The sequence below is a fragment of the Hyla sarda genome, chromosome 13, assembly GCF_029499605.1.
Source record: "Hyla sarda isolate aHylSar1 chromosome 13, aHylSar1.hap1, whole genome shotgun sequence".
Classification (NCBI taxonomy): domain Eukaryota; kingdom Metazoa; phylum Chordata; class Amphibia; order Anura; family Hylidae; genus Hyla; species Hyla sarda.
This window is the reverse complement of record NC_079201.1, coordinates 31,823,126-31,849,533: the sequence shown is the minus strand read 5'-3', so window position 1 is coordinate 31,849,533 and position 26,408 is coordinate 31,823,126. Positions and strand designations below refer to the sequence as shown.

Here is a 26,408-nt window from a genome sequence, read left to right as displayed (position 1 = left end):
CAGGATTAGGTACTGAGTGATATATTAAAAAAAAAAATTTTTGTTGGATCTCATGGGTGCACTTTAAGGAAAAAGGGCGTACATTTACGCCCTTGTACTGCTTCCCACCATGGCTAATGATGGAGATGACAGATCTCAATGATGCGCGGCATTAACCCTTGGTCCTCAAGGGGTTAAAGCAACCACTGAACCTAAGGAATCTCCTTGTAGGAAGTGCCCTCTGTTCAAAATCAGAGCCTGGCACTTTCCCTTGTAACATTAAAAACTGTAGCAACATCTTACCAACAAGTAAGATCCAATACCCAATACACATCTGGACTACAAAATTACTGACACTGTGGTATACATGATCTAATGTACATGGTGCCCTTCAGGAAACTAAACAAAAATTACAATCCAGGATGAATCTACACAGACACAATAAGAAGGAGTTGTGGGCCGATCAGGGCACGACAAACTTAAAGGTCTTATTACTAAAAGGCAATTTCTAGTATGACAGGGAGCCGTAATATCTGGGAATTCAAACTGATAATATTCCAATTGTTAACCCCTTAATGAACAAGCCACTATCATTTCTCCATCCACAGAGCCAATTGAGGGCTTGTTTTTTGCAGGACCAATATTACTTTGTAATTACACATTTTATTTGACCATAAAATGTAAGATGAAACCCAGAAAAATGCGTGGGGTAAAAAATATGCAATTTTTTGAATCGCAGGGGGTTCACTTTTAAGCTGTTCACCGTGCAGTCTAACCGACATGTTATCTTGAATCTTCAGGTCAGTTCACCAAGTCCCAATTTATACAATATAAAGTTTAATTTATGATTTACTACTGTTAGGAAAATTGCCCTGTACTGACCCCTATAACCTTTTTATTTTTCTGCCTATGGAACTGTGTGGGGGTTTATATTTTGCTCTTTTATCAGTACCAATATGGCATACATTTTGTCTCGTTTTTTATTCTATCTATAGGGGATGTGACAAGAAAAAACACAAATCCGAAATTTGGATTGTTTTTTTTTTCCAACTGTAAATTTTTATTAAGGTATTTTTGATAAATCAAAGTACACAATAGCAGAATAAAGCAAAAGAATCGCAAAAGGCATCAGTAACATGTGAGCAACCGTATACATCAACAAAGTCAGTCAACAGGATTAAGGCTAAAAGAGAACCAATCCCTCTCAAGGGAAATAATTATAGAAAAAGTAAACAAGGTTCATCCATTAAGTAAAGGGGAACACTACTCGCAAAGGTAACCAGAAAAAAACAGCCAAATATAAAGAGGAAGGGAAAGGGGGAGAAGGAAAGGATACAAGGGGACAAATCACAAGACAAACATAAAGAAAGAGGGAGAAGAGCCAGAGAGGAAGAGAAAAGGAAAAGAGGCTAAAGGAACAGGCAAATAAAGGAAGGTCATGGAGGCTGTCAATCTACGAATCTATCCCAGGGTTCCCAGACAGACACGAATTCAGGGATGGATTTTTGTCATTTGTAAATTACTTCTATTAAAAAATCTTAATCCTTTCAGTACTTTTATTCTGTCAAAGCGCTCTCTGATGATACCTGTCTCGGGAACTGTCCAGAGTAGAAGCAAATCCCCATAGCAAACCTCTTCTACTCTGTGCAGTTCCCGAGACAGACAGAGATGTCAGCAGAGAGCACTGTTGCCAGACAGAAAAGAACAACTCAACTTCAGCAGCTGATAATTATTATAAGGATCAAGATTTTTTAATAGAAGTAATTTACAAATCTGTTTACATTTCTGGAGCCAGTTGATATAGAAAAATATTTTTTTTTCCTAACTGCTTTCTTACTGTGCTTGTGGTGTCCATGATATGATATTTTGGATATCCTGGTTATTGGCACTGGTGCATAAGTAAGCTTGTGTATCTCCAATGTTTACATATAGATGCATGAAGGGCATCCCCAGCTCTGTGCAAGAGGAGATCCAGAGTGCCGCACAGGAGACAGCTACATGGGACTATTCATTTAAATAACTAAGATCCTTCATGCCCCTTAACCCGATAACGACCATGGACGAGTATAGACGTCCAGGTTGGCGGCCGTTCCCGCACCTGGACGTCTATACTTGTCCATTCTTCTCGTGGGTGCTGCCCAGTGCACCCACGAGATCGCGGCAGGGACTCGGCTGTATCACACAGCCGGGACCCTGCTGCACTGCCAGGACCGAAGTAAACTTCGGTCCCGGCAGTTTTAACCCTTACAGCCACGGTCGGAAGTGACCGCGGGCTGTAAGTGTTATGACAGAGGGAGGGAGCTCCCTCTGTCTCCTCTGCAGCACCCCACATCGCGATCGCGGGGTGCTGTGTGTGACCGCGCGCTGTAAGGAGTTCTGACAGAGGGAGGGGGCTCCCTCTGTCTCTCCTGCAGCACCCCGGAGCATCGCGGGGTGCTGCTGCATACCTGGGCAGCCTGGGGGTCCTACAAAGACCCCCAGGTCTGCCCTGGGTATTGCCTGTAGGACGTGCCAGAGGCACGTCCTGATATGCTGCCTGCTAGTGAAAACTGGCAGGCAGCATATAACTGCAATGCTTTGGAATACTAAGTATTCCAAAGCATTAAAAAGTGTAAAAATAAATAAATAAATAAAATAAAAGTGTAAAAAAAAAATAAAAATGTAATAAAAGTGTAAAAAAAAAATATATTAAAAATACATTTATTAAATTAATCTAATAAAAAAATGCATAATGTGTAGGATCGCATGTAATATGCTGCGGATGTCCGCCACATGATCCTACACATTATGCAGCAGTCACGGTAATGAGCTCGCTGCTGCGGCTGGGTAGCTTTGTGTGTCCACTCATAGCAGCGGATTTCCCGCCAGCAGTCATGAGCGGACACACTGAGCTACCCAGCCGCAGCAGTGATGGATATATTCGCCATGAGCGGGTGCTTATTCCCACAACATGGCGGATATATCCATCAGGAGCCTTAACTGTCACAGACAGACGCGTTATATTGCCAGCCAACCAAGGACCAATCAGAGAGGTCCCTGGTCCAGCCAATAACTTGTAGGGGTGCGGTATATAAATGGGGTCACTTGTGGGGGTGGGGGTACTGTTCTGCCCTGAAAGCCAAATGGCGCTCCTCTCCTTCTGAGTCCTACCACACGGCCAAGGAACCATATATGGCCAAAGCGGGGGTATTTCCGAACATGGGACAAGCAGCTAAATAAAATATAGGGTGCATTTCTTTCAATATCAGAAGTGATGTACAAAAAATATGCCCCCCCAAATGATGCATTTGTGAAAAATTGCAAATTTCGCATTTTTAACATTGACTTTGTAATAATTCCTGCCAAAAAACTATGGTGTTAAAATACTCACTGTACCCCCTAGCGAATACCGTGAGGGGTCTAGTTTTTAAAATGGGGTCATTTGGGGGGGGTGTTCCTATGTTCTAGTACCTTTTAATTTCTGCAAACCTTGCATAGCACATAAAAAAAGATGTACTTTTCAAATTTTCTAAATTTTCAAAATTTAAAGTTAAATTGTTAGGCTTCTAACTAATTTAAAATGTTAATTAAAAACTAAAAAATGACGTCAAAATAAAGTAGACGTCTGAAAGTATAAGTTTCATAAACTATTTGGTCAGTATGTATAAATATATGCAACCAAATAGTGTTAAAATAGCAAAAAAAATCTGAATTTTTTGTAAAAATGTCATGATTTTTTGCATTGTAAAAAAAAAACTACAAATGATATCGGCTTACTTTTACTATGTACATGAAGGACAACGTGTGACAAAAAAACAATGTCAGAATTATCGTGATTGGCAAAACGTTACCAGAGTTATTCTCTAATAAAGACAGACATCCCCGATTTGAAAAAACAGGCCTGGTCTTTCAGGGGCATACAGGTTTATTTGTATTGGTCCTTAAGGGGTTAAATGTAATTTTTGCACCTAACTCCAGGGTATCCTTTGTAAAATAGAAAGAAACAGCATATTTCAGATGAGGCTGCACAAATTCTTTGTGAAAGGCGTAGTCCAGTCCTGAAAAACGTATCCCCTATCCTAATGCTGGGGGTGGATAAGCTAGACGCATTTCGGGAGTGACCCCTTTTTCAATAGCTATTCTTACAATAGTTAAATACTCTTTTAACATGGGAGTCAATGAGAACTGTACAGAACCGTATGTGCGTACGGTTCCATCCAGTTTTCACCATATGGTTTTTGACTTTGCAGTTATTTTCTTGGAATTTCAATCAAACAAGTGAAACTTTATTCACAATGGAGTGAAAAGTTAAAAAATGTATACTCTTTTTTCTTAAAAAACAGATGCAACCGACATAATTTTTCAAACCGTATACGTTTTTTTAACCGTATACAGATTAAAATTTGTACACACGTTTTCATACAGTTTAGTCAGGTTTTAAGGAATCCGTTTTTTTTTTTTAAATCAAAAACCTGATAAGGGAACTGTATAGCAAAAACGTGGTGTGAAACCAGCCATAGATAGTATTCTATTTACATTGGTATGAACCAGGTCTCTAAGACAACCACTTTCAGTGATGATTTTTTTTTGTGTAAGACAGACCCGGAAGGCTTTTCCAATGTTTTAGTTTTTAGTTATTTGTGCAATGAATACTATATATATGCGTGAGCATGAACACTAGTAGGAGGTCTGTCAGATCCGTGGAATGCACAGGGTAGTACAAAATGTTCATCCGGAGACACATAGTGACCTGTGAAGTTGTATTACGTCAGGGAGGAAATTATCGAACACAATCCATCTGTTTTACACGACACAAACTCTAAACTCATAAGAAAGATCCCTATCAATGTCTCATAGGGATATAGTATAGTGTGATGCATCTAATGCTCTGCACAGTCCTACTAAGGTTCATGTAGAAAAAGATGTAGGCACAATCTGATTTATACCTAGTACACTTGGGACTGGTGTCAGGTCAAAGTTGTATAGGCAGCCAATGATATCTTCTACATATATGAAGGTGCTCAATCTCGTGTATTCAGTAGCAATATCCACAGTAGTAGAAATAACAGATTCTAAGAGCCGCTCACCATTAAAGGGGTACTCCGGTGGATTTTTTATTTATTTATTTATTTATTTATTTATTTTTTTAAATCAACTGTTGCCAGAAAGTTAAACAGATTTGTAAATTACTTCTATTAAAAAAATCGTAATCCTTCCAGTACATATTAGCTGCTGAATACTACAGAGAAAATTATTTTCTTTTTGGAACAGAGCTCTCTGCTGACATCACGGGCACAGTGCTCTCTGCTGACATCTCTGTCCATTTTAGGAACTGTCCAGAGCAGCATATGTTTGCTATGGGGATTTTCTCCTACTCTGGACAGTTCTTAAAATGGACAGAGGTGTCAGAACAGAGCACTGTGCTCGTGATGTCAGCAGAGAGCACTGTGGTCATGATGTCAGCAGAGAGCATTGTGTTCCAAAAAGAAAATAATTTCCTCTGTAGTATTAAGCAGCTAATAAGTCGGGGATGTGGAAGTTTTATAAAAAAAACTACTTGTCCACAGGACTAAAATGGAGCAAAATCTACTTGTCCCTCATGACGATCCACTTGTCTGGGCCAATTTTCGCTTTTACGCTCTCATTTTTTCCTCCTCGCCCTATAATAGCCATAACTACCTACTATAATGATACCTTTTTAATTTTTCAATAACATACTCTCCGAACCAATATAATTTTGCAGATTTGGTGGTTTTCTTTTCTACGCCATTTACCTTTAGGTCAGATAACATGTTAGTTTCACACTTTAGGCCGCCTGATTACAGTAATACCAGATTTTTATAGTTTATGTCATGTTTTACTAATTTAAAAAATATTCTGAACTTGTAGCTTTTTTTCCCCCGCATACCAGGCTGTATGAGGGCTAATTTTTTGCGCCATAATCTGTTTTTTGTATCGGTACCATTTTGGTATTGATCTGACTTTTTAATAGCTTTTTAACTTTTTTTTCTGGGATATTATAAAAATTGCAATTCTGTGGTTTGGTATTTTTTTTTACATTTACCGTATGGGATACATAATGTTATATTTTAATAGGGCGTACAATTATGCACACAGCAATACTATATATGTTTATTTTTATTATGTTTGCATGTTTTTATATAGGAAAAGGGGGTCATTTTAACTTTTAACATGGAAGGGGTTAAGGTGTGTTTTTTAAACTTTTATTAAAACTTTTAATTTTATTTTTTTAACACTATATTAGACTTTTAGGAGGAATCATTAGATTCCTCACACAGATGAATAGAGTTCTATTGAACTCAATTGATCTTTGTGCTCTGCGATCCATTGATAGAGCCTGGTCCAGCCAGTATCTATCAATGACAGAGCGGGACAGCAAGAAGCAGAGGTAAGACCTCCGGCTACCTGCACAGTGGATCTCCCACCTGCGATCGCACTGCAATCTAAAGGGTTAATAGCCAACCGCGGCGATCGTAGCATGCTGGCTATTAGCGGCAGCCCCCGGCTACTGAGAACAGCCGAGGGCTGCAGAGTATGGAGCGGGAAGGAGTCCGGAGCCCGCTCCATTCATACTGCAGAGCACCGCATGCTGGGCTACTAGCGGAGGTGTGAAACTTGCGCCACGTGCAGACGTGCAACCGCTCCTCCCCTCAGCTCTCCCAAGCTAGAGCTGGTGGGAGCGAAGGCAGAGGACGCAGATCTGCACGGGGAGAAAGAAAACCGAGCAAGGGAGATAGGACGTGAACAGCTTCTCATCTCCTCTCCCCCTGCTCTGCATTCGGAGGATGCCAGTTTCCACATTAGGGGGCTGCAGAGTATGGAGCGGGCAGGAGTCGGGAGCCCGCTCCATACCGAACGCTGAGCGCCGCAGCGCTTGTCAGTTCCGGCCCTGCTTGCCCGAAGCTAAGAGCCGGAAAAATTCACCTGCCCGGCGCCCGAAACTGCATGTCCTGGGCGTCGGGCGATAGAAATTTCACATCCCTGTAAGTACTGGAAGGATTAAGATTTTTTAATAGAAGTAATTTACAAATCTGTTTAACTTTCTGGCACCAGTTGATTAAAATTACCCCTTTAAAGTGCGTGTAGAAATTTTAGTCTTCGTGTTGTAAGAATGTAGCTCGGTCCGACATGTCGGACCGAGCTACATTCTTAAAACGCGAAGAATAAAGTTCCTACAAGCACTTTAATGGTGAGCGGCTCTTAGAATCTCTTATTTCTACAGTCCTACTGCGATCTGTAAAATTCTTTTATACCGTACATTTTACAATTTCAGCTCAATAGGGAAAAATGGAAAGTTGCATTGCATGGCCATTAATAAATCAGTTTTCTATAATGTTCTAACTGGTTCTTAAACTGGGTGTTTTTTTTTTTTCTTACCTTAGAGATTCAGACATATAGCTGCTAAACATTTCTCACCTACATTCATGCTGTGGATTTCACACCGAGCTAAGGCAATGTTCACACAGCATTATGGAGCTCCGTTCCCCTATCTCGCTTCAATGACAGCACTTTAGCGTAGAAAAAAAAACAATAAAAAAATAAAACAGGCAACTAACAGAACCCCGACACACCCCATTTTAGCTGTACCTGTCATTACACTTTTTATAAAAAGTAGATAATACTATTATATGTATATTTGTAATATACATTGGTTTAAAAAATGTGTATATTTGCATGTGTGTCTCTATGAGGAGGCTCTGTACACCGAGGACAAGCGGGGCTCTGTACACCGAGGACAAGCGGGGCTCTGTACACCGAGGACAAGCGGGGCTCTGTACACCGAGGACAAGCGGGGCTCTGTACACCGAGGACAAGCGGGGCTCTGTACACCGAGGACAAGCGGGCTCTGTGCACCGAGGACAAGCGGGGCTCTGTACACTGAGGACAAGCGGGGCTCTGTACACCGAGGACAAGCGGGGCTCTGTACACCGAGGACAAGCGGGGCTCTGTACACCGAGGACAAGCGGGGCTCTGTACACCGAGGACAAGCGGGGCTCTGTACACCGAGGACAAGCGGGCTCTGTGCACCGAGGACAAGCGGGGCTCTGTACACTGAGGACAAGCGGGGCTCTGTACACCGAGGACAAGCGGGGCTCTGTACACTGAAGACAAGCGGGGCTCTGTACACTGAGGACAAGCAGGGTTCTGTACACTGTGGACAAGCGGGGCTCTGTATACTGAGGACAAGCGGGGCTCTGTGCACTGAGGACAAGTAGGGCTCTGTACACTGAGGACAAGCGGGGCTCTGTACACTGAGGACAAGCGGGGCTCTGTGCACTGAGGACAAGCGGGGCTGTGTGCAGCAAGGCTCTATGACATGCTCCCGACTCACACAGCAGGACTGATTGACAAGCCAGGAGCCTGAACAGAGCCCTGCTTGTCCTGCCCTCACTCCCTGTATTTGGTCTCCCCACAGAGACACACGGCAATAGCTCCAGGGACAGAATTTTTCCCGAAAAAGTTCACAATTTTTAACCAATTTACAGTATATTACAAATATACATATAATGGTATTATCTACATTGTATAAAAAGTTTTTGCAAACGACAGGTATACTTTCAAGTGAAGGGACCTGTTGGGATCTATTGGCGTCCGGTGTCACAACCGTTATCAGCAGTTGTAACAGAGCTCTGTAATGCTGATCTGAACGTAGCCTTAAAGCTTAAAGGAGAAGTCGAGTGGTGACCCAGTGGTGAACAACTTATCCCCTATCCTAAGGATAGGGGATAAGTTGCAGATCGCGGGGGGTCTGACCGCTGGGGCCCCCTGCGATCTCCTGTACGGAGCCCACGGGAAGGGGGCGTGTCGATCTCCGCACGAAGAGAGCATGGCTTTGTAATGTGCAACATTTTAGTATGAAGCTAGTGAGTCAATACAATATACATGCCTCAAAATTTAAACTGCAAGACCAAGAAGGACAAGCCATAGCAAATCTAGAAAATAGCAGGTGTCGCTAAGATCTCTCAATGATCACATTTTCAAGCACCTAGATCCAATCTGTGGCATGTGTGTGGAACTTTACTGGTATCAAAACCAGATCAATAGCAAATATTTTTAGTGAAAAATCATATCATGTTAGTGTAGTATGATGTACGATGCCTCCTGTCTGTTGACGCATTTCAACAGTTTCTGGTGCACTTTCCTGGTGTCTAGTGGTCTGTTTGGCACCTCGGTGATATAATTGCGGGGTGCCGATCAGTTGTGAAAGCAACCTTAAATGGGTACTCCGCCCCTAGACATCTTATCCCCTATCCAAAGGAAAGGGGATAAGATGTCTGATGGCGGGGGTCCCCCTGCGATCTCTGTTGTAGCACTGCAATCATCCGGTGCACAGAGCGAGCTTTGCCCTGTGTCTGATGACTAGAGACCTTCCCACAGACTTGCATTAAGGAGGCGTGGCCGTGACGTAATGAGCCTCCGGTGCCGCAGCCGGCATTCTAAACAAATGCAGGGAGATCGCGGTGTGTCCCAGTGGCAGAACTCCTGCGATCAGACATCTTATCCCCTATCTTTAAAGGGGTTCTCCGGCCTTAATACATCTTATCCCCTATTCAAAGGATAGGGGATAAAATGTCTGATCGCAGGGGTCCTGCCACTGGGGACCCCACAATCTGTCATTCAGCACCCACCTTTGCGAGCTCTCCGCAGCGCTGGAGGATCCGAGTGTGCAGCGTTATGACGGCCGTCACGCCCCCTCCCATAGACTTGCATTGAGGGGGCAGAGCGTGATGTCACAATACTTCAGCCCCGTAGTCGTCAAGCTGCACACTTGGAACCTCCAGTGCTGCGGAGAGCTCGCAAAGGTAGGTGCTGAATGACAGATTGCGGGGGTCCCCAGTGGCGGGATCCCCGCTATCAGACATCTTATCCCCTATCCTTTGGATAGGGGATAAGATGAATTAAGGCCGAAGTACCCCTTTAAGATTGGGGATAAAATGTCTAGGGGCGGAGTACCCCTTTAAGCCTGTACTAGGCTTTAGTGCCTGCCGTAACTCAGCTATTGTCTATGGCTTTTAATCAAAAAGATCAATGCAATGCATAAGCATAACACTGATCTATAAAAGCAATCAAATGATAACTTATAGACAGCCCCTAGGGGGGCTAAAACAAAGTGTTAAAAATGTTAACTAAAAAAAAAATATTCTGTATCGCCAAGTGTGGAATTGTCCAAACTATTAATTTATCACATTCCTGATTGCAAACAATCAAATTGCTGATTTTTGTCACATCACATCCCATAAAAAATGTATACAAAGCAATCAAAACATTGTTCCAGTATAAATTACAGCCCAAAGCGCAAATAATTATCCCTCACACAGCTTCATAGTTGGAAAAATAAGAAAGTTATCAGGGTCAGAACATGGCAATGTTTTTTTTATAACAGTTTTTTTTCGGACAATTTTTTCTTTGTTTTATTTTCTTTTTATAGTAAATGGAAACAAAAATGATCCACGTCAGGTATCGTTGGAATTGTACTAAGGGATGTTTGACCGACCTTAAAGGGGTACTCCGGTGAAAACCTTTTTTCTTTTAAATCAACTGGTGGCAGAAAGTTAAACATATTTGTAAATTACTTCTATTAAAAAATCTTAATCCTTCCTGTACTTATTAGCTGCTGAATACTACAGAGGAAATTCTTTTCTTTTTGGAATGCTCTCTGATGACATCACGAGCACAGTGCTCTCTGCTGACGTTATTATAATAATAACGCTTTATTTATTGTTGTCCTTGGGATAAGTTTCCACTTTGTGTTTTTCTGGCAGTTTTTGGATATCTGCCACTGCAGTTTTTGAGCCAAAGACAGAAGTGTATTCAAAAGGAATAGGACATATAAAGAAATGACTTACACTTCTCCTCCCTTATGGATCCACTTTTGACTTTGGCTCAAAAACTGCAGTGGCAGAAATCCAAAAACTGCCAGAAAAAAAACCAAGTGGAAACTTAACCTTTGTGGGATTTGAACCCAAGTCCCCAGCACTGCAAGGCAGCAGTGAGAACCACTGAGCCACCATGCTGCCCTTAGCATACATCTGCTATGCATGGTTGCTAAAGTGGACAGAGATACCAGCAGAGAGCACTGTGCTCGTGATGTCATCAGTGTTCCAAAAAGAAAGGAATTTCCTCTGTAGCATTCAGCAGCTAATAAGTACTGGAAGTAATTTACAAATATGTAGAAGTAATTTACAAATATGTTTAATTTTCTGCCACCAATTGATTTAAAAGAAAAAAGGTTTTCACCGGAGTACCCCTTTAAAGGGGTACCCCGCTGCTCAGCGTTTGGAACATAATGTTCGCTTAGAGCCGGCGCCAGGAGCTTGTGACGTCTTAGCCCCGCTTCTCAGCCGCCACGCCCCCTCCCATAGACTTGCATTGAGGGGGCGGGACGTGACATCATGAGGGGGTGGGGCTATGACATCACAAGCTCCCGGCGCCGACTCTAAGCATTCGGAACATTTTGCTCTAAACGCTGAGCAGCGGAGTACCCCTTTAACGTCCGTTATTGTAACGGAGCATAACTGGAGTCATAACGGGCAAAGAAGATCCCATTTACTTGAATGGGATTCCTCTAACGTCTGTTTTAACTCCCGTTATTGCGGCCAAAGATAGCGTGAGAAAATGACGCGTCATGCACAAATTTTTCTACCGCTATCTTCCTAACGGACGTCACCTACCGGGCGAAAACGGTAGTGTGAAAGGAGCCTAACCCGTAGAATAAAATTAGAATTTTGGTTTTACCATACGGTGAACTCCCCATAAGAATTAACATGCAATTTTTTTTCCTACAAGTAATTTTTTTGGCTTCTTTTGATTGTTAAAGGGTGATAGTAAAAAGTAAAACTTGACCAGCAAAAAACTAAGCCCTAATACAACTCAGTGGAAAAATGTTATGGGTCTTAATAGGCGAGAAGAAAAACTAAAATCTAAGTTCTGGGGTGTAGGAAACTGGTTAAAATTAGGCCATCAAAACTAGATTAATGCCCGTCCTTGCATTGCTGTATTTTAGTAGTGGCAGTGCAAGGACAACACTGCAGTTCCTTGTATACCACTTATAATAGAGATTGCAAGGACGAACAGTCCGACCTCCACCGATCTAAGGACAAGTGATCAAGGTTTAAAGGGTTACTCCGATGGAAAACATTTTTTTTTTTTAATCAACTGGTGCCAGAAAGTTAAACAGATTTGTAAATTACTTCTATTAAAAAATCTTAATCCTTCCAGTATTTATTAGCTGCTGAATACCACAGAGGAAATTCTTTTCCTTTTGGAACACAGAGCTCTCTGCTGACATCACGAGCACAGTGCTCTCTGCTGACATCTCTGTCCATTTTAGCTCCCTGTTGCGGCTGGGTAGCCCTGTGTGTCTGCTCATAGCAGATAAGCAGCGGGAAATCCATGAGCAGACACACACGGTTACCCGGCCGCAGCAGGGGGCTTGCACTTTTGACTTGCATTGGCACATCCGCAGCGTCTGGGCTATGTGTGACCTTAATGATGACAGATATCTGTTATACAGTGATAGGCTACAATACCTTATGTTGGGAATATCATATGAAGTAACCTGAGGAACTCTAGGAAACATATTCATTTCTACAATGCAACCAAAGCCGTTCCAGCAAGAATTCTGGGTACCATTTCCACAATGCTTCATCAGCAAAAATATCAGCGAAGTTATCATTATTGTTTGCTAAAATGTTTTTGCAGATTGTCTTTCTATCTGGATTAATTCCAATTCTAGAAGTGTCCACAAAGCAAGTCCACACACATGTGAAAATACAAATATGCTGAACAGGCATCTAGTCGGTACACAATAAACCATGCCCATATGTGCGCCTGCCCATTTAAGGAAACATGACTACCACTAAGAAACTCGGAATTATTTCCTTGAAGTCAGCAGCTCTTCTCCCCATTTCCCTTCATCTGGATATCGTTAATGTGTAAAGGTGGGACGTAGCCAGAGCTCGCTACCATACTGCATACACATGTACTGACCGAAGGTGTTATAAAACCAACCCGGAAAGTACATTCTCCTGCCTCTCCAGTCATCTGTCCCTGGGGGGTTACAACCTAAAAAGTATATACAAACAAGGCCTAGACCAGTGGTCTCCAAACTGTGGAGCTCCAAGTGTTGAAAAACACCTTCTACATGACGGGCACTTCTACGTGAAAGACAGTTAAAGGGGTACTCCACTGCTCAGCGTTTGAAACGAGTCGGGAGCTCGTGACCTCATAGCCCGCCCCCTCATGACATCACATCCCGCCCCCTCAATGCAAGTCTATGGGGACAGCCGTCACGCCCCCTCCCATAGACTTGCATTGAGGGGGCGAAGCATGATGGCATGAGGGGTGGGGCTATGACGGCGCCAGGTCCAGCTTTCGAAACAGTTTGTTTCAAACGCTGAGCAGCGGAGTACCCCTTTAAGCCATGTTCACATGTCAGAATTTCTGTGCCGGATTCCTCATTGGAATCTGGCACGGAGATCCCGCTGCAGCAGAGTCCCATTGAATTCAACAGGATTCTGCTGCTATGTGCACACGGTGGAATTTCATAGCTGTCTATGAGACAGACCAGTCCTAGCGCTGGCATATTATGCAGGGTCCTCGCAGTTTGCGTAATGTCCACACGGATATTTGCCATGCGGACATTCAGTCATGTGAACATAGCCTTAGGGTTCCAGTATCCTAATATATCCGGTCTTCTGGTCTCTTGGACTTGGTGACCTCCATGGACCCAGCCTATAACAGACAACCAGAGCACTATTCACAGAAGACTCTAGTAACTGGGATGACGCCAGCACTTAAAGGGGTACTCCACCCTTAGACATCTTATTCCCTATCCAAAGGATAGGGGATAAGATATCTGATTGCGACGGTCCCGACGCTGGGAATCCTTGCGATCTCCTGCCCCCTGTGTCATCTGCCGCACGGAACGAACTTCACTCCATGCCTGATGACGGGCGATACAGAGGCCGGAGTATCACGATCAGACATCTTATCCCCTATCCTTTGGATAGGGGATAATATGTCTAGGGGCAGAGTACCCCTTTAAGCACATGACCTCAGCAGTTGTTAGTTCTGGTCTTGTAGATTTGCACACAACACTGGAAGTTGGAGCAGCCTCCCACAGAGGTACCTTTTGGACAGTTCAAGTGGATTTGCAATATTTAGAGGACAAAGGTCTGGGGACCACTGGCTTAGACCAAGATTTGCTTAAATCAAGGACCTGAGGCCTCAGCTGACATACCTGTTTTGGTGTACACCAGTATTGCCCATAAAATAAAAATTGTAGAGCTTTTCTTATTGTTCTGTGTTATTACTGTTTGGTATGTAAATGTATGACTAAAAAGCCAACCAAGTGTTCCCAGCTAGGGTCTTTAAAAGGGGTACTCCACTGGAAAACATTTATTTTTTTTTTTTTAAATCAACTGGTGGCATAAAGTTAAACAGATTTGTAAATTACTTCTATTAAAAAAAATCTTAATCCTTTCAGTACTTATCAGCTGCAGTATACTACAGAGAAAGTTCTTTTATTTTTGAATTTCCTTTCTGTCTGACCACAGTGCTCTCTGCTGACACCTCTGTCCATTTTAGGAACTGTACAGGGTAGGAGCAAATCCCCATAGAAAACCTATCCTGCTCTGGACAGTTCCAGACATGGAAAAGAAAAGAACTTCCTGTGGAGCATACAGCAGCTGATAAGTACTGTAAGGTTTAAGATTTTTTTTTATAGAAGTAATTTACAAATTTGTTTAACTTTCTGACACAAGTTTTCCAGTGGAGTACCCCTTTAATTGTATAGTCTCCAATGCCCCCAACTAGTAACACCCAGCTATTTTTTAATACCTTTCTTTTAAAAAGGTTTCTAGTGGTTTTCCATACCTACGATTACATAATGATCATGGGAGGTAAAATTACTTATCCTTAAAGGGGTACTCCTCTGCTCAACGTTTGGAACAAACTGTTCCGAACGCTGGAGCTGGGAGCTTGTGACGTCATAGACCCGCCCCCTCATGACATCACACTCCGCCCCCTCCTTGTAAGTCTATGGGAGGGAGTGTGATGTCTGTCACGCCCCCTCCCATAGCCTTGCATTGAGGGGGCGGGGCATGACATCATCAGGATCCTGCACATATTTGACGCGTAGGATTTGAAGCTGCTCTCAGTCAGTTCGTTTACATTGGAATCTGGAGCATAAAATCCTATGCATCAAAAAAGTGCAGGATACTGTATGTGTGAATAAACCCTAAGAAGAATTCTTGTGGATCCCATAACTGAGATTGTGTGATGATCATGGAAGGTGAAGTTCCTCATCCTTGATGTTCCTCATCCTTCTGATGATACAAAGTAGTGCAGACCTCTTCACTGTATTTAGCTAGACTTACAGGGGTTGTCCGAATTATTAAAAAAAAATAAATTGCATGGTAGGATAATAAAATATGAAACGGTCTTCTGTTTTAGTTTTGCTTCGGCCAGCACCATCTCTCTCCTCAAAGCTGCCCCTGTGTACTTCACTGGAAGACGCGCTCTCCCTGCTCTCCTGATGAGGTCCCTGGGACCCTTTGCAGCCAATCACTGACCTCAGTAGTTAGTGCAAGAGCACAGAGGTAAGTGATTGGCTGTCGGCCTTCTCAGAAGGCCAAGAGTGGTCAGGGATGAAGTAGTGAAAGTCGGGCCCCATCCTTAAGATCGCGGGAGGTCCCAGTGGTCGGACTCTTCCACGATCATCTACTTATTCCCTCAGGATAAGTGGATACGTTTGGCTTAACCGGAGTACCCCTTTAAACAGATGAGTGACATGAGTGTAACTGTGCTTGATGATGGTCTTGCATTTTATCCTAGCAGGCTATCATTTTTTTTAAAGGGGTACTCCGCTGCTCAGCATTTGGAACAAACTGTTCGGAACGCTGGAGTCGGGAGCTCGTGATGTCACGCCCCGCCTCCTCAATGCAAGTCTATGGGAGGGGGCGTGATGGCTGTCACGCCCCCTCCCATAGACTTGCATTGAGGGAGCGGGGCGTGCCTTCATGAGGGGGGGCGGGGCTATTATATCACGAGCTCCCGGCGCCAGCTCCAGCGTTCGGAACAGTTTTTTCCAAACGCTGAGCAGCAGAGTACTCCTTTAATTAACTCGCCTTTAAAGGATGGTGCCAGGGGAGGCAACCACAAGAGTAGGGGCATCTAGTTGCCTTTGCAACCGTATGAACCCTGAAACTTTGAGGCTTCCTGCTCCTCACCATGAAGTTTCTGATACTGCAGTGTTGTCTAGGCAACCGGATCGGCTGGTCCGCCAGCTGCCTAAACTTTCTGACTGGAACTACCATGGAAGGAACAAGAAAACTGCAATAACAGGTAAAGGCATGGAAAGAAGTTAGTTACTCCACCTCGGGAACGAAACAGACTTTGGGCAGGCAAAGGGAACTCGGAATATCGACAAATCCCAGGTGCTAGGTCGCCATGGCAACTAAGAAAATGTTGTAGTGATTCGGTCTTTGTCAGCCTTTTCCAATAGGGGATGTTCATAAAAAAAGCAACAAACAGTTTTTCCTTACCTACGCCTCCGTTCCCATGCTGATTCACTATTTTACCTCCGTTAGGCGCTAAAGTGTTACAAGAGCAATGGAAGTCAGCTGACTGCAGGGGATATCAGGTGACCGCCGCAGCCAATCAGCAGCCTCGGCAGTCACCGTCTGTTCTCAGGGGGCAGAAACAGAGGCAGAACGGGGATCAGCATGGGAACGGAGACGGGGTAAGTAAAACAGCTTTTTTTTGTTTTGTTTTTCAAAGATGAGAGAACACTAATGAACATGACACACAAGGGGAAATAAGGGGACACTAATGATGGTGACACGCGTGGGGAGATGAGTTAGACACTAATGATCGTGACATGAGAGGGGCACTAATGACTGTGATACAGGGAGAGACGAGGGGACTCTATTGACTGTGACATAGAAAGAGATGAGGGGACACTAATGATGGTGACACACGAGGGGAGATGAGGTAGACACTAATGATCGTGACATGAGAGGGACACTAATGACTGTGATACAGGGAGAGACGAGGGGACTCTATTGACTGTGACATAGAAAGAGATGGGGGGACACTAATGATGGTGACACACGAGGGGAGATGAGGTAGACACTAATGATCGTGACATGAGAGGACATGATAGGGACACTAATTACCATGATATAGGGAGAGATGAGGGGACACTATTGAATGTGACAAAGGAAATGATAAGGGGACACTAACATCTGCGGCACAGGGAGAGATGTGGGAACACTAATGACTGAGACATAGAAAGAGATGAGGGGACACTAATGATGGTGACACATGAGGGGAGATGAGGGGACACTTATGACTGAGACATAGAGGGAGATGAGGGGACACTTATGACCGACATAGAGGGAGATGAGGGGACACTTATGACCGACATAGAGGGAGATGAGGGGACACTTATGACCGACATAGAGGGAGATGAGGGGACACTTATGACAGACATAGAGGGAGATGAGGGGACACTTATGACAGACATAGAGGGAGATGAGGGGACACTTATGACAGACAGAGGGAGATGAGGGGACACTAATGACCGACATAGAAGGAGATGAGGGGACACTAATAACTGAGACATAGAGGGAGATAAGGGGACACTAATGACAGACATAGAGGGAGATGATGGGACACTAATGACTGAGACATAGAGGGAGATGAGGGGACACTTATGACTGAGACATAGAGGGAGATGAGGGGACACTTATGACAGACATAGAGGGAGATGATGGGACACTTATGACCGACATAGAAGGAGATGAGGGGACACTAATAACTGAGACATAGAGGGAGATGAGGGGACACTTATGACAGACATAGAAGGAGATGAGGGGACACTAATAACTGAGACATAGAGGGAGATGAGGGGACACTAATGACAGACATAGAAGGAGATGAGGGGACACTTATGACTGAGACATAGAGGGAGATGAGGGGACACTTATCACTGAGACATAGAGGGAGATGAGGGGACACTTATGGCTGAGACATAGAGGGAGATGAGGGGACACTTATGGCTGAGACATAGAGGGAGATGAGGGGATTCTTATGACTGACCTAGAGGGAGATGCGGGGACACTTATGACAGACATAGAGGGAGATGAGGGGACACTTATGACTGACCTAGAGGGAGATGAGGGGACACTTATGACCGACATAGAGGGAGATGAGGGGACACTTATGACAGACATAGAGGGAGATGAGGGGACACTTATGACAGACAGAGGGAGATGAGGGGACACTAATGACCGACATAGAAGGAGATGAGGGGACACTAATAACTGAGACATAGAGGGAGATGATGGGACACTTATGACTGAGACATAGAAGGAGATCAGGGGACACTTATGACAGACATAGAGGGAGATGATGGGACACTTATGACCGACATAGAAGGAGATGAGGGGACACTAATAACTGAGACATAGAGGGAGATGAGGGGACACTTATGACAGACAGAGGGAGATGAGGGGACACTTATGACCGACATAGAAGGAGATGAGGGGACACTAATAACTGAGACATAGAGGGAGATGAGGGGACACTAATGACAGACATAGAAGGAGATGAGGGGACACTTATGACTGAGACATAGAGGGAGATGAGGGGACACTTATCACTGAGACATAGAGGGAGATGAGGGGACACTTATGGCTGAGACATAGAGGGAGATGAGGGGACACTTATGGCTGAGACATAGAGGGAGATGAGGGGATTCTTATGACTGACCTAGAGGGAGATGCGGGGACACTTATGACAGACATAGAGGGAGATGAGGGGACACTTATGACAGACATAGAGGGAGATGAGGGGATTTTTATGACAGACATAGAGGGAGATGAGGGGACACTTATGACTGACATAGAGGGAGATGAGGGGACACTTATGATTGATATAGAGGGAGATGAGGGGACACTTATGACTGAGACAGAGGGAGATGAGGGGATTCTTATGACTGACCTAGAGGGAGATGCGGGGACACTTATGACAGACATAGAGGGAGATGAGGGGACACTTATGATTGATATAGAGGGAGATGAGGGGACACTTATGATTGATATAGAGGGAGATGAGGGGACACTTATGACTGAGACATAGAGGGAGATGAGGGGATTCTTATGACTGACCAAGAGGGAGATGCGGGGACACTTATGACAGACATAGAGAGAGATGAGGGGACACTTATGATTGATATAGAGGGAGATGAGGGGACACTTATGACTGATATAGAGGGAGATGAGGGGACACTTATGATTGATATAGAGGGAGATGAGGGGACACTTATGACTGAGACATAGAGGGAGATGAGGGGACACTTATGACTGACATAGAGGGAGATGAGGGGATTCTTATGACAGACATAGAGGGAGATGAGGGGACACTTATGACTGACATAGAGGGAGATGAGGGGACACTTATGACTGACATAGAGGGAGATGAGGGGACACTTATGACTGACATAGAGGGAGATGAGGGGACACTTATGACTGACATAGAGGGAGATGAGGGGACACTTATGACAGACATAGAGGGAGATGAGGGGACACTTATGACTGACCTAGAGGGAGATGAGGGGACACTTATGACCGACATAGAGGGAGATGAGGGGACACTTATGACAGACATAGAGGGAGATGAGGGGACACTTATGACAGACAGAGGGAGATGAGGGGACACTAATGACCGACATAGAAGGAGATGAGGGGACACTAATAACTGAGACATAGAGGGAGATGATGGGACACTTATGACTGAGACATAGAAGGAGATCAGGGGACACTTATGACAGACATAGAGGGAGATGATGGGACACTTATGACCGACATAGAAGGAGATGAGGGGACACTAATAACTGAGACATAGAGGGAGATGAGGGGACACTTATGACAGACAGAGGGAGATGAGGGGACACTTATGACCGACATAGAAGGAGATGAGGGGACACTAATAACTGAGACATAGAGGGAGATGAGGGGACACTAATGACAGACATAGAAGGAGATGAGGGGACACTTATGACTGAGACATAGAGGGAGATGAGGGGACACTTATCACTGAGACATAGAGGGAGATGAGGGGACACTTATGGCTGAGACATAGAGGGAGATGAGGGGACACTTATGGCTGAGACATAGAGGGAGATGAGGGGATTCTTATGACTGACCTAGAGGGAGATGCGGGGACACTTATGACAGACATAGAGGGAGATGAGGGGACACTTATGACAGACATAGAGGGAGATGAGGGGATTTTTATGACAGACATAGAGGGAGATGAGGGGACACTTATGACTGACATAGAGGGAGATGAGGGGACACTTATGATTGATATAGAGGGAGATGAGGGGACACTTATGACTGAGACAGAGGGAGATGAGGGGATTCTTATGACTGACCTAGAGGGAGATGCGGGGACACTTATGACAGACATAGAGGGAGATGAGGGGACACTTATGATTGATATAGAGGGAGATGAGGGGACACTTATGATTGATATAGAGGGAGATGAGGGGACACTTATGACTGAGACATAGAGGGAGATGAGGGGATTCTTATGACTGACCAAGAGGGAGATGCGGGGACACTTATGACAGACATAGAGAGAGATGAGGGGACACTTATGATTGATATAGAGGGAGATGAGGGGACACTTATGACTGATATAGAGGGAGATGAGGGGACACTTATGATTGATATAGAGGGAGATGAGGGGACACTTATGACTGAGACATAGAGGGAGATGAGGGGACACTTATGACTGACATAGAGGGAGATGAGGGGATTCTTATGACAGACATAGAGGGAGATGAGGGGACACTTATGACTGACATAGAGGGAGATGAGGGGACACTTATGACTGACATAGAGGGAGATGAGGGGACACTTATGACTGACATAGAGGGAGATGAGGGGACACTTATGACTGACATAGAGGGAGATGAGGGGACACTTATGACTGACATAGAGGGAGATGAGGGGACACTTATGACAGACATAGAGGGAGATGAGGGGACACTTATGACTGACATAGAGGGAGATGAGGGGACACTTATGACTGACATAGAGGGAGATGAGGGGACACTTATGACTGACATAGAGGGAGATGAGGGGACACTTATGATTGATATAGAGGGAGATGAGGGGACACTTATGACTGATATAGAGGGAGATGAGGGGACACTTATGACTGACATAGAGGGAGATGAGGGGACACTTATGACTGATATAGAGGGAGATGAGGGGACACTTATGACAGACATAGAAGGAGATGAGGGGACACTTATGACTGACATAGAGGGAGATGATGGGACACTTATGACAGACATAGAGGGAGATGAGGGGACACTTATGACTGACATAGAGGGAGATGAGGGGACACTTATGACTGACCATATGACGTCATGTGACGTCAAAGCCCTGGACAATGTGCATCTGTTATTCAGTCAGGAATAAAACACAAAAAAAATAAAAAATCTATAAAAATAGTTGAGAAGCCATGACAAGAACCATTCTACCCACCGGCTCACATATGCCATGGTCGCTTTCTATGTTTTACCTGTCAGGAACATGGAAGTCTGCTGGTTAGATAAGGCACAGAGTTCAGAAATAATGACATCCATATCCAGGAAGAACCTACAACAACAATCATCCAAAGTTACCTCCATTCGGGGGTGCTCCAACTTCTAGTGCTGCGTGCAAACCTACAGGACCAGAGCTAAGGACTGGGAGGGTCACAGAGATTTTGGCTGACCCCGGTTATTGGTTATAGCAGTGTTTCTGAAGCAGGCTGCCTCCAGGTGTTTCAAAACTACAACTCCAAGCATGCCGGACAGCTGGGAGTAGTAGTTTTGCAACACCTGGAGGCACCCTGGTTGGGAAACACTGGGTTATAGGCTAGGTTCATGGAGGTCACCAAATCACAAATCCAGAATATATTAGGCACCCTTAGTGTACTTTATGTAGAGCCTAGGTCTCCAAACTGTGGACCTCCAGCTGTTGCAAAACTACAACTCCCAGCATGCCCGGAGATGTAGTTTTACAACAGCTGGAGGTCCACAGTTTGGGGACCACTGAAGTAGAGAAGCGTCATTCCCATTGCTATAACTCCTGCCAGCTGCAGAGTCTTCCTCCAACATAAACAATATTAAAACTTTGTATAAATACCAAGCCTGGCACAGCCTGGAGGGCACATAACCTGGTACAGACCAGAGAGCACATAACTTGACATAGCCTGGCACAGACTGGAGGGCACATAGCCTGGTACAGACTAGAGAGCACATAACTTGACATAGCCTGGCACAGCCTGGAGGGCACATAACCTGGCACAGCCTGGAGGGCACATAACCTGGTACAGACTAGAGAGCACATAACTTGACATAGCCTGGCACAGCCTGGAGGGCACATAACCTGGTACAGACTAGAGAGCACATAACTTGACATAGCCTCGCACAGCCTGGAGGGCACATAACCTGGCACAGCCTGGAGGGCATAGCCTGGCACAGACTGGATGGCACATAACCTGGCACAGACTGAAGGGCACATAGCCTGGCACAGCCTGGAGGGCATAGCCTGGCACAGACTGGAGGGCACATAACCTGGCACAGACAGGAGGGCACATAACCTGGCACAGACTGGAGGGCATAGCCTAGCACAGACTGCAGGGCACATAACCTGGCACAGACTGGAGTGCATAGCCTAGCACAGACTGGAGGGTACATAACCTGGCATAGCCTGGCACAGCCTGGAGGGCACATAGCCTAGCAGACTGGAGAGCACATAACCTGGCATAGCCTGGAACAGACTGGAGGGCACATAACCTGGCACAGACTGGAGGGCACATAACCTGGCACAGACTGGCACAGCCTGGAGGGCACATAGCCTAGCACAGACTGGAGGGCACATAACCTGGCATAGCCTGGCACTGACTGGAGGGCACATAGCCTAGCACAGACTGGAGGGCATAGCCTAGCACAGACTGGAGGGCATAGCCTAGCACAGACTGGAGGGCATAGCCTAGCACAGACTGGAGGGCACATAGCCTGGCACAGACTGGAGGGCACATAGCCTGGCACAGACTGGAGGGCGCACAGCTGCCAGCACAAGCCTTCTCTCATCCCAGGCTCCAGCCCGTGCCCAGCACCCACTCTCATCAGCAGCCAGTGCCAGCCGCCCATACCCACAGCCGCTGCCCATCATCACCCCATGCCCCCCCTCCGCCGCCGGCCTCACCTATGTCAGCGTTACAGAAGGCCTGCTGGGGATGGACCGGGGAGCAGCTGCAGGCGTCAGTGAAGCGCTCGGAGGGCCACAGGAGAAGCAAAAGGGCCACGGGGGCCAGGAGGCCGGAAACCGGGGCCGTCCGCATTCTCAAAGCCGCATGTAGGACCAGGTTGGAGGAGAGGATCGCTGGATGTCCCGGGCTGTGGCTTGTGTGTCTACGCCTCGCCTGAAGTGAGAGGGGCTTTAGGGCGCAGACTCCTCCTCCTCCTGGGCAGCCGGCCAGGATACAGCGCGGAGAGAGGGTGAGGAGGGACGGGGGATGACCGGAGATGCTTCTTCAGGATCACCCCAAAATGTCTACCCGAGGGCGCCCTGTGGCCCCGGTACTGACGCGTCTCCTCACCGGGGCGTTTATCTGTGTGGAAGGACAACTCCATCACCAGCCACTCCATGTCCTCCTGTTTGTTACCCGGGCGGCGCCGGCTTGTATCGTCTGTCAGTGAGGAGCCGGAATGTCACGATACACTGGCGGCCATCGCAAGCTTCTCGGACAGGTCACAGAATTCGGCCCCATAACCTCGTACTCCGCTGCCTCATACCAGGAGTGTCCCCATAAGAGCCACAAGGGGCACCATAAGGATACGACAATGTCCCCATAAAGGAGCCACATGAGGTACCATGAGGACAAGACAGTCTCCTCATAGAAGAAAAAGCCATAATGGACACGAAAAGACAAAACACTCTGCCCCCCTAACAGCAATCCATAATGGTCACCATAAGGACAAAATACGGTGCCCTCATAAGTGGGCAAGCCACAAGAGACACCATTATGACAAGACACAGCACCCCATAAGAGAGCTAGTGACAAGGGGCAACATGAGGACAAGACATAGTGCCCCAATGAGAAAGCAAGCCACAAAGGGGCACAATGCCCTCATAAGGGAACAAGCCACAAGGAGCACCATAAAGAGAAGAGACAGTGGCCCCATAATTGCACCATACCCATAAGACACAGTTTCCCCTCAAGAGAGCAAGTCACAAGGGGCACCATAAGGAAAAGACACAGTGCCCCCCTAAGAGAGAAGACATAATAAGAAAGCAAACTATAATAGACAAGACCCAGTGCCCCCTAATAAGAAAGCAGGCAATAAGGACAAGGCACAGTGCCCCAATAAGAGAGCGAGCCACAAGAGGCAGAATATAGACAAAACATAGTGTCCTCATAAGAGATCTAGCCATAATGGGCACCATAAGGACAAGAAGATGTTCCTATAATAGAGCAAGCCATAATAGTCACCATAAAGACAAGACACTGTTCCCCCATAAGAGAGAAAGCCACAAGGGGTACCATAAGGACAAGACAGAGTGCCCCTATAAGAGAGCAAACCACAAGGGACACAATAAATACAAGACACAGTTCCGCCATAAGAGAGCAAGCCTCAAGGGGAACCATAAGGCCAATACAAGAGAGCAATCCATAATGGGCACCATGAAGACAAGGCACTGTGCCCCCATAAGAGAGCGAGCTACAGGGTGACCATAAAGACATGCCACAGTGTCCCCATAAAAGAGCAAGCCAGAAGGGGCACCATACGGACAAACTGCTTACTTAAAAAATAAAAAAGCCACAAGGGGCATAATATGGACAAGACACAGTGTCCCAATGAGAAAGCAAGCCGCAAGTGGCACTATAAAGACAAGACACTGTGCCCCCATAAGACAGCAAGGGGCACCATAAAGACAAGACACAATGTCCCTATAAGAAAGCAAACCACAATGGGCAGCATACGGACAAGAAAATGCACCCATAATAGAACAAACCACAAGGGGCACAAAAAATAAAGATCACCATAACTACAAGACACTGTGCCCCCATAACAGAGTGTGCCACAAGGAGCACCATAAGGATACGACAATGTCTCCAATAAAGGTCACCATAACGACAAGACACTGCCCCAATAACAGAGTGTGCCACAAGGGGCACCATAAGGATATGACAATGTCCCCATAAAAAAGCGAGCCGCATGAGGTACCATGAGGACAAGACACAGTCTCCTCATAGGAGAAAAAGCCATAATGGACACGTAAAGACAAAACACTCTGCCCCCCTAACAGAAGCCATAATAGTCACCATAAGGACAAAATACGGTGCCCTCATAAGTGAGCAAGCCACAAGGGATACCATTATGACAAGACACAGCACCCCATAAGAGAGCTAGCGACAAGGGGCAGCATGAGGACAAGACATAGTGCCCCAATGAGAAAGCAAGCCACAAAGGGGCACAATGCCCTCATAAGGGAACAAGCCACAAGGAGCACCATAAAGAGAAGAGACAGTGGCCCCATAAGAGAGCAAGCCATAATGGGCACTGTACGGATAAGACACAGTTTCCCCTCAAGAGAGCAAGTCACAAGGGGCACCATAAGGAAAAGTAACAGTAACAGTGACCCCCTAAGAGAGAAAGCCATAATGGGAACCAAAAAGACAAGACACTGTCTCTCAATAAGAAAGCAAGCCATAATAGACAAGACCCAGTGCCCCCTAATAAGAAAGCAGGCAATAAGGACAAGGCACAGTGCCCCCATAAGAGAGCGAGCCACAAGAGGGACTATAAAGACAAAACATAGTGTCCTCATAAGAGATCTAGCCAGAATGGGCACCATAAGGAAAAGAAGATGTTCCTATAATAGAGGAAGCCATAATAGTCACCATAAAGACAAGACACTGTTCCCCCATAAGAGAGAAAGCCACAAGGGGTACCATAAGGACAAGACAGAGCACCCCTATAAGAGAGCAAACCACAAGGGACACAATAAATACAAGACACAGTTCCGCCATAAGAGAGCAAGCCTCAAGGGGAACCATAAGGCCAATACAAGAGAGCAATCCATAATGGGCACCATGAAGACAAGGCACTGTGCCCCCATAAGAGAGCAAGCTACAGGGGGACCATAAAGACATGTCACAGTGTCCCCATAAGAGAGCAAGCCAGAAGGGTCACCATACGGACAAACTGCTTACTTAAAAAATAAAAAAGCCACAAGGGGCATAATATGGACAAGACACAGTGTCCCAATGAGAAAGCAAGCCGCAAGTGGAACTATAAGGACAAGACACTGTGTCCCCATAAGAAAGCAAGCTAAAAGGGGCACAATAAAGAC

General features: G+C 45.5%; 1 protein-coding gene across 1 annotated transcript in view; it reads right to left on the bottom strand.

Annotated features, from left to right (window-relative positions):
- Positions 1–23,817, bottom strand: part of TIMP2 (TIMP metallopeptidase inhibitor 2) — a 68,938-nt gene extending 45,121 nt beyond the window's left edge. Inside the window, exon 1 of the mRNA XM_056550173.1 lies at positions 23,256–23,817. Within this exon, the coding sequence (XP_056406148.1) occupies positions 23,256–23,391 (136 nt within the window). The 5' untranslated portion in view covers positions 23,392–23,817. The remainder of the gene's footprint in view (positions 1–23,255) is intronic.
- Positions 23,818–26,408: the final 2,591 nt, after the last annotated feature.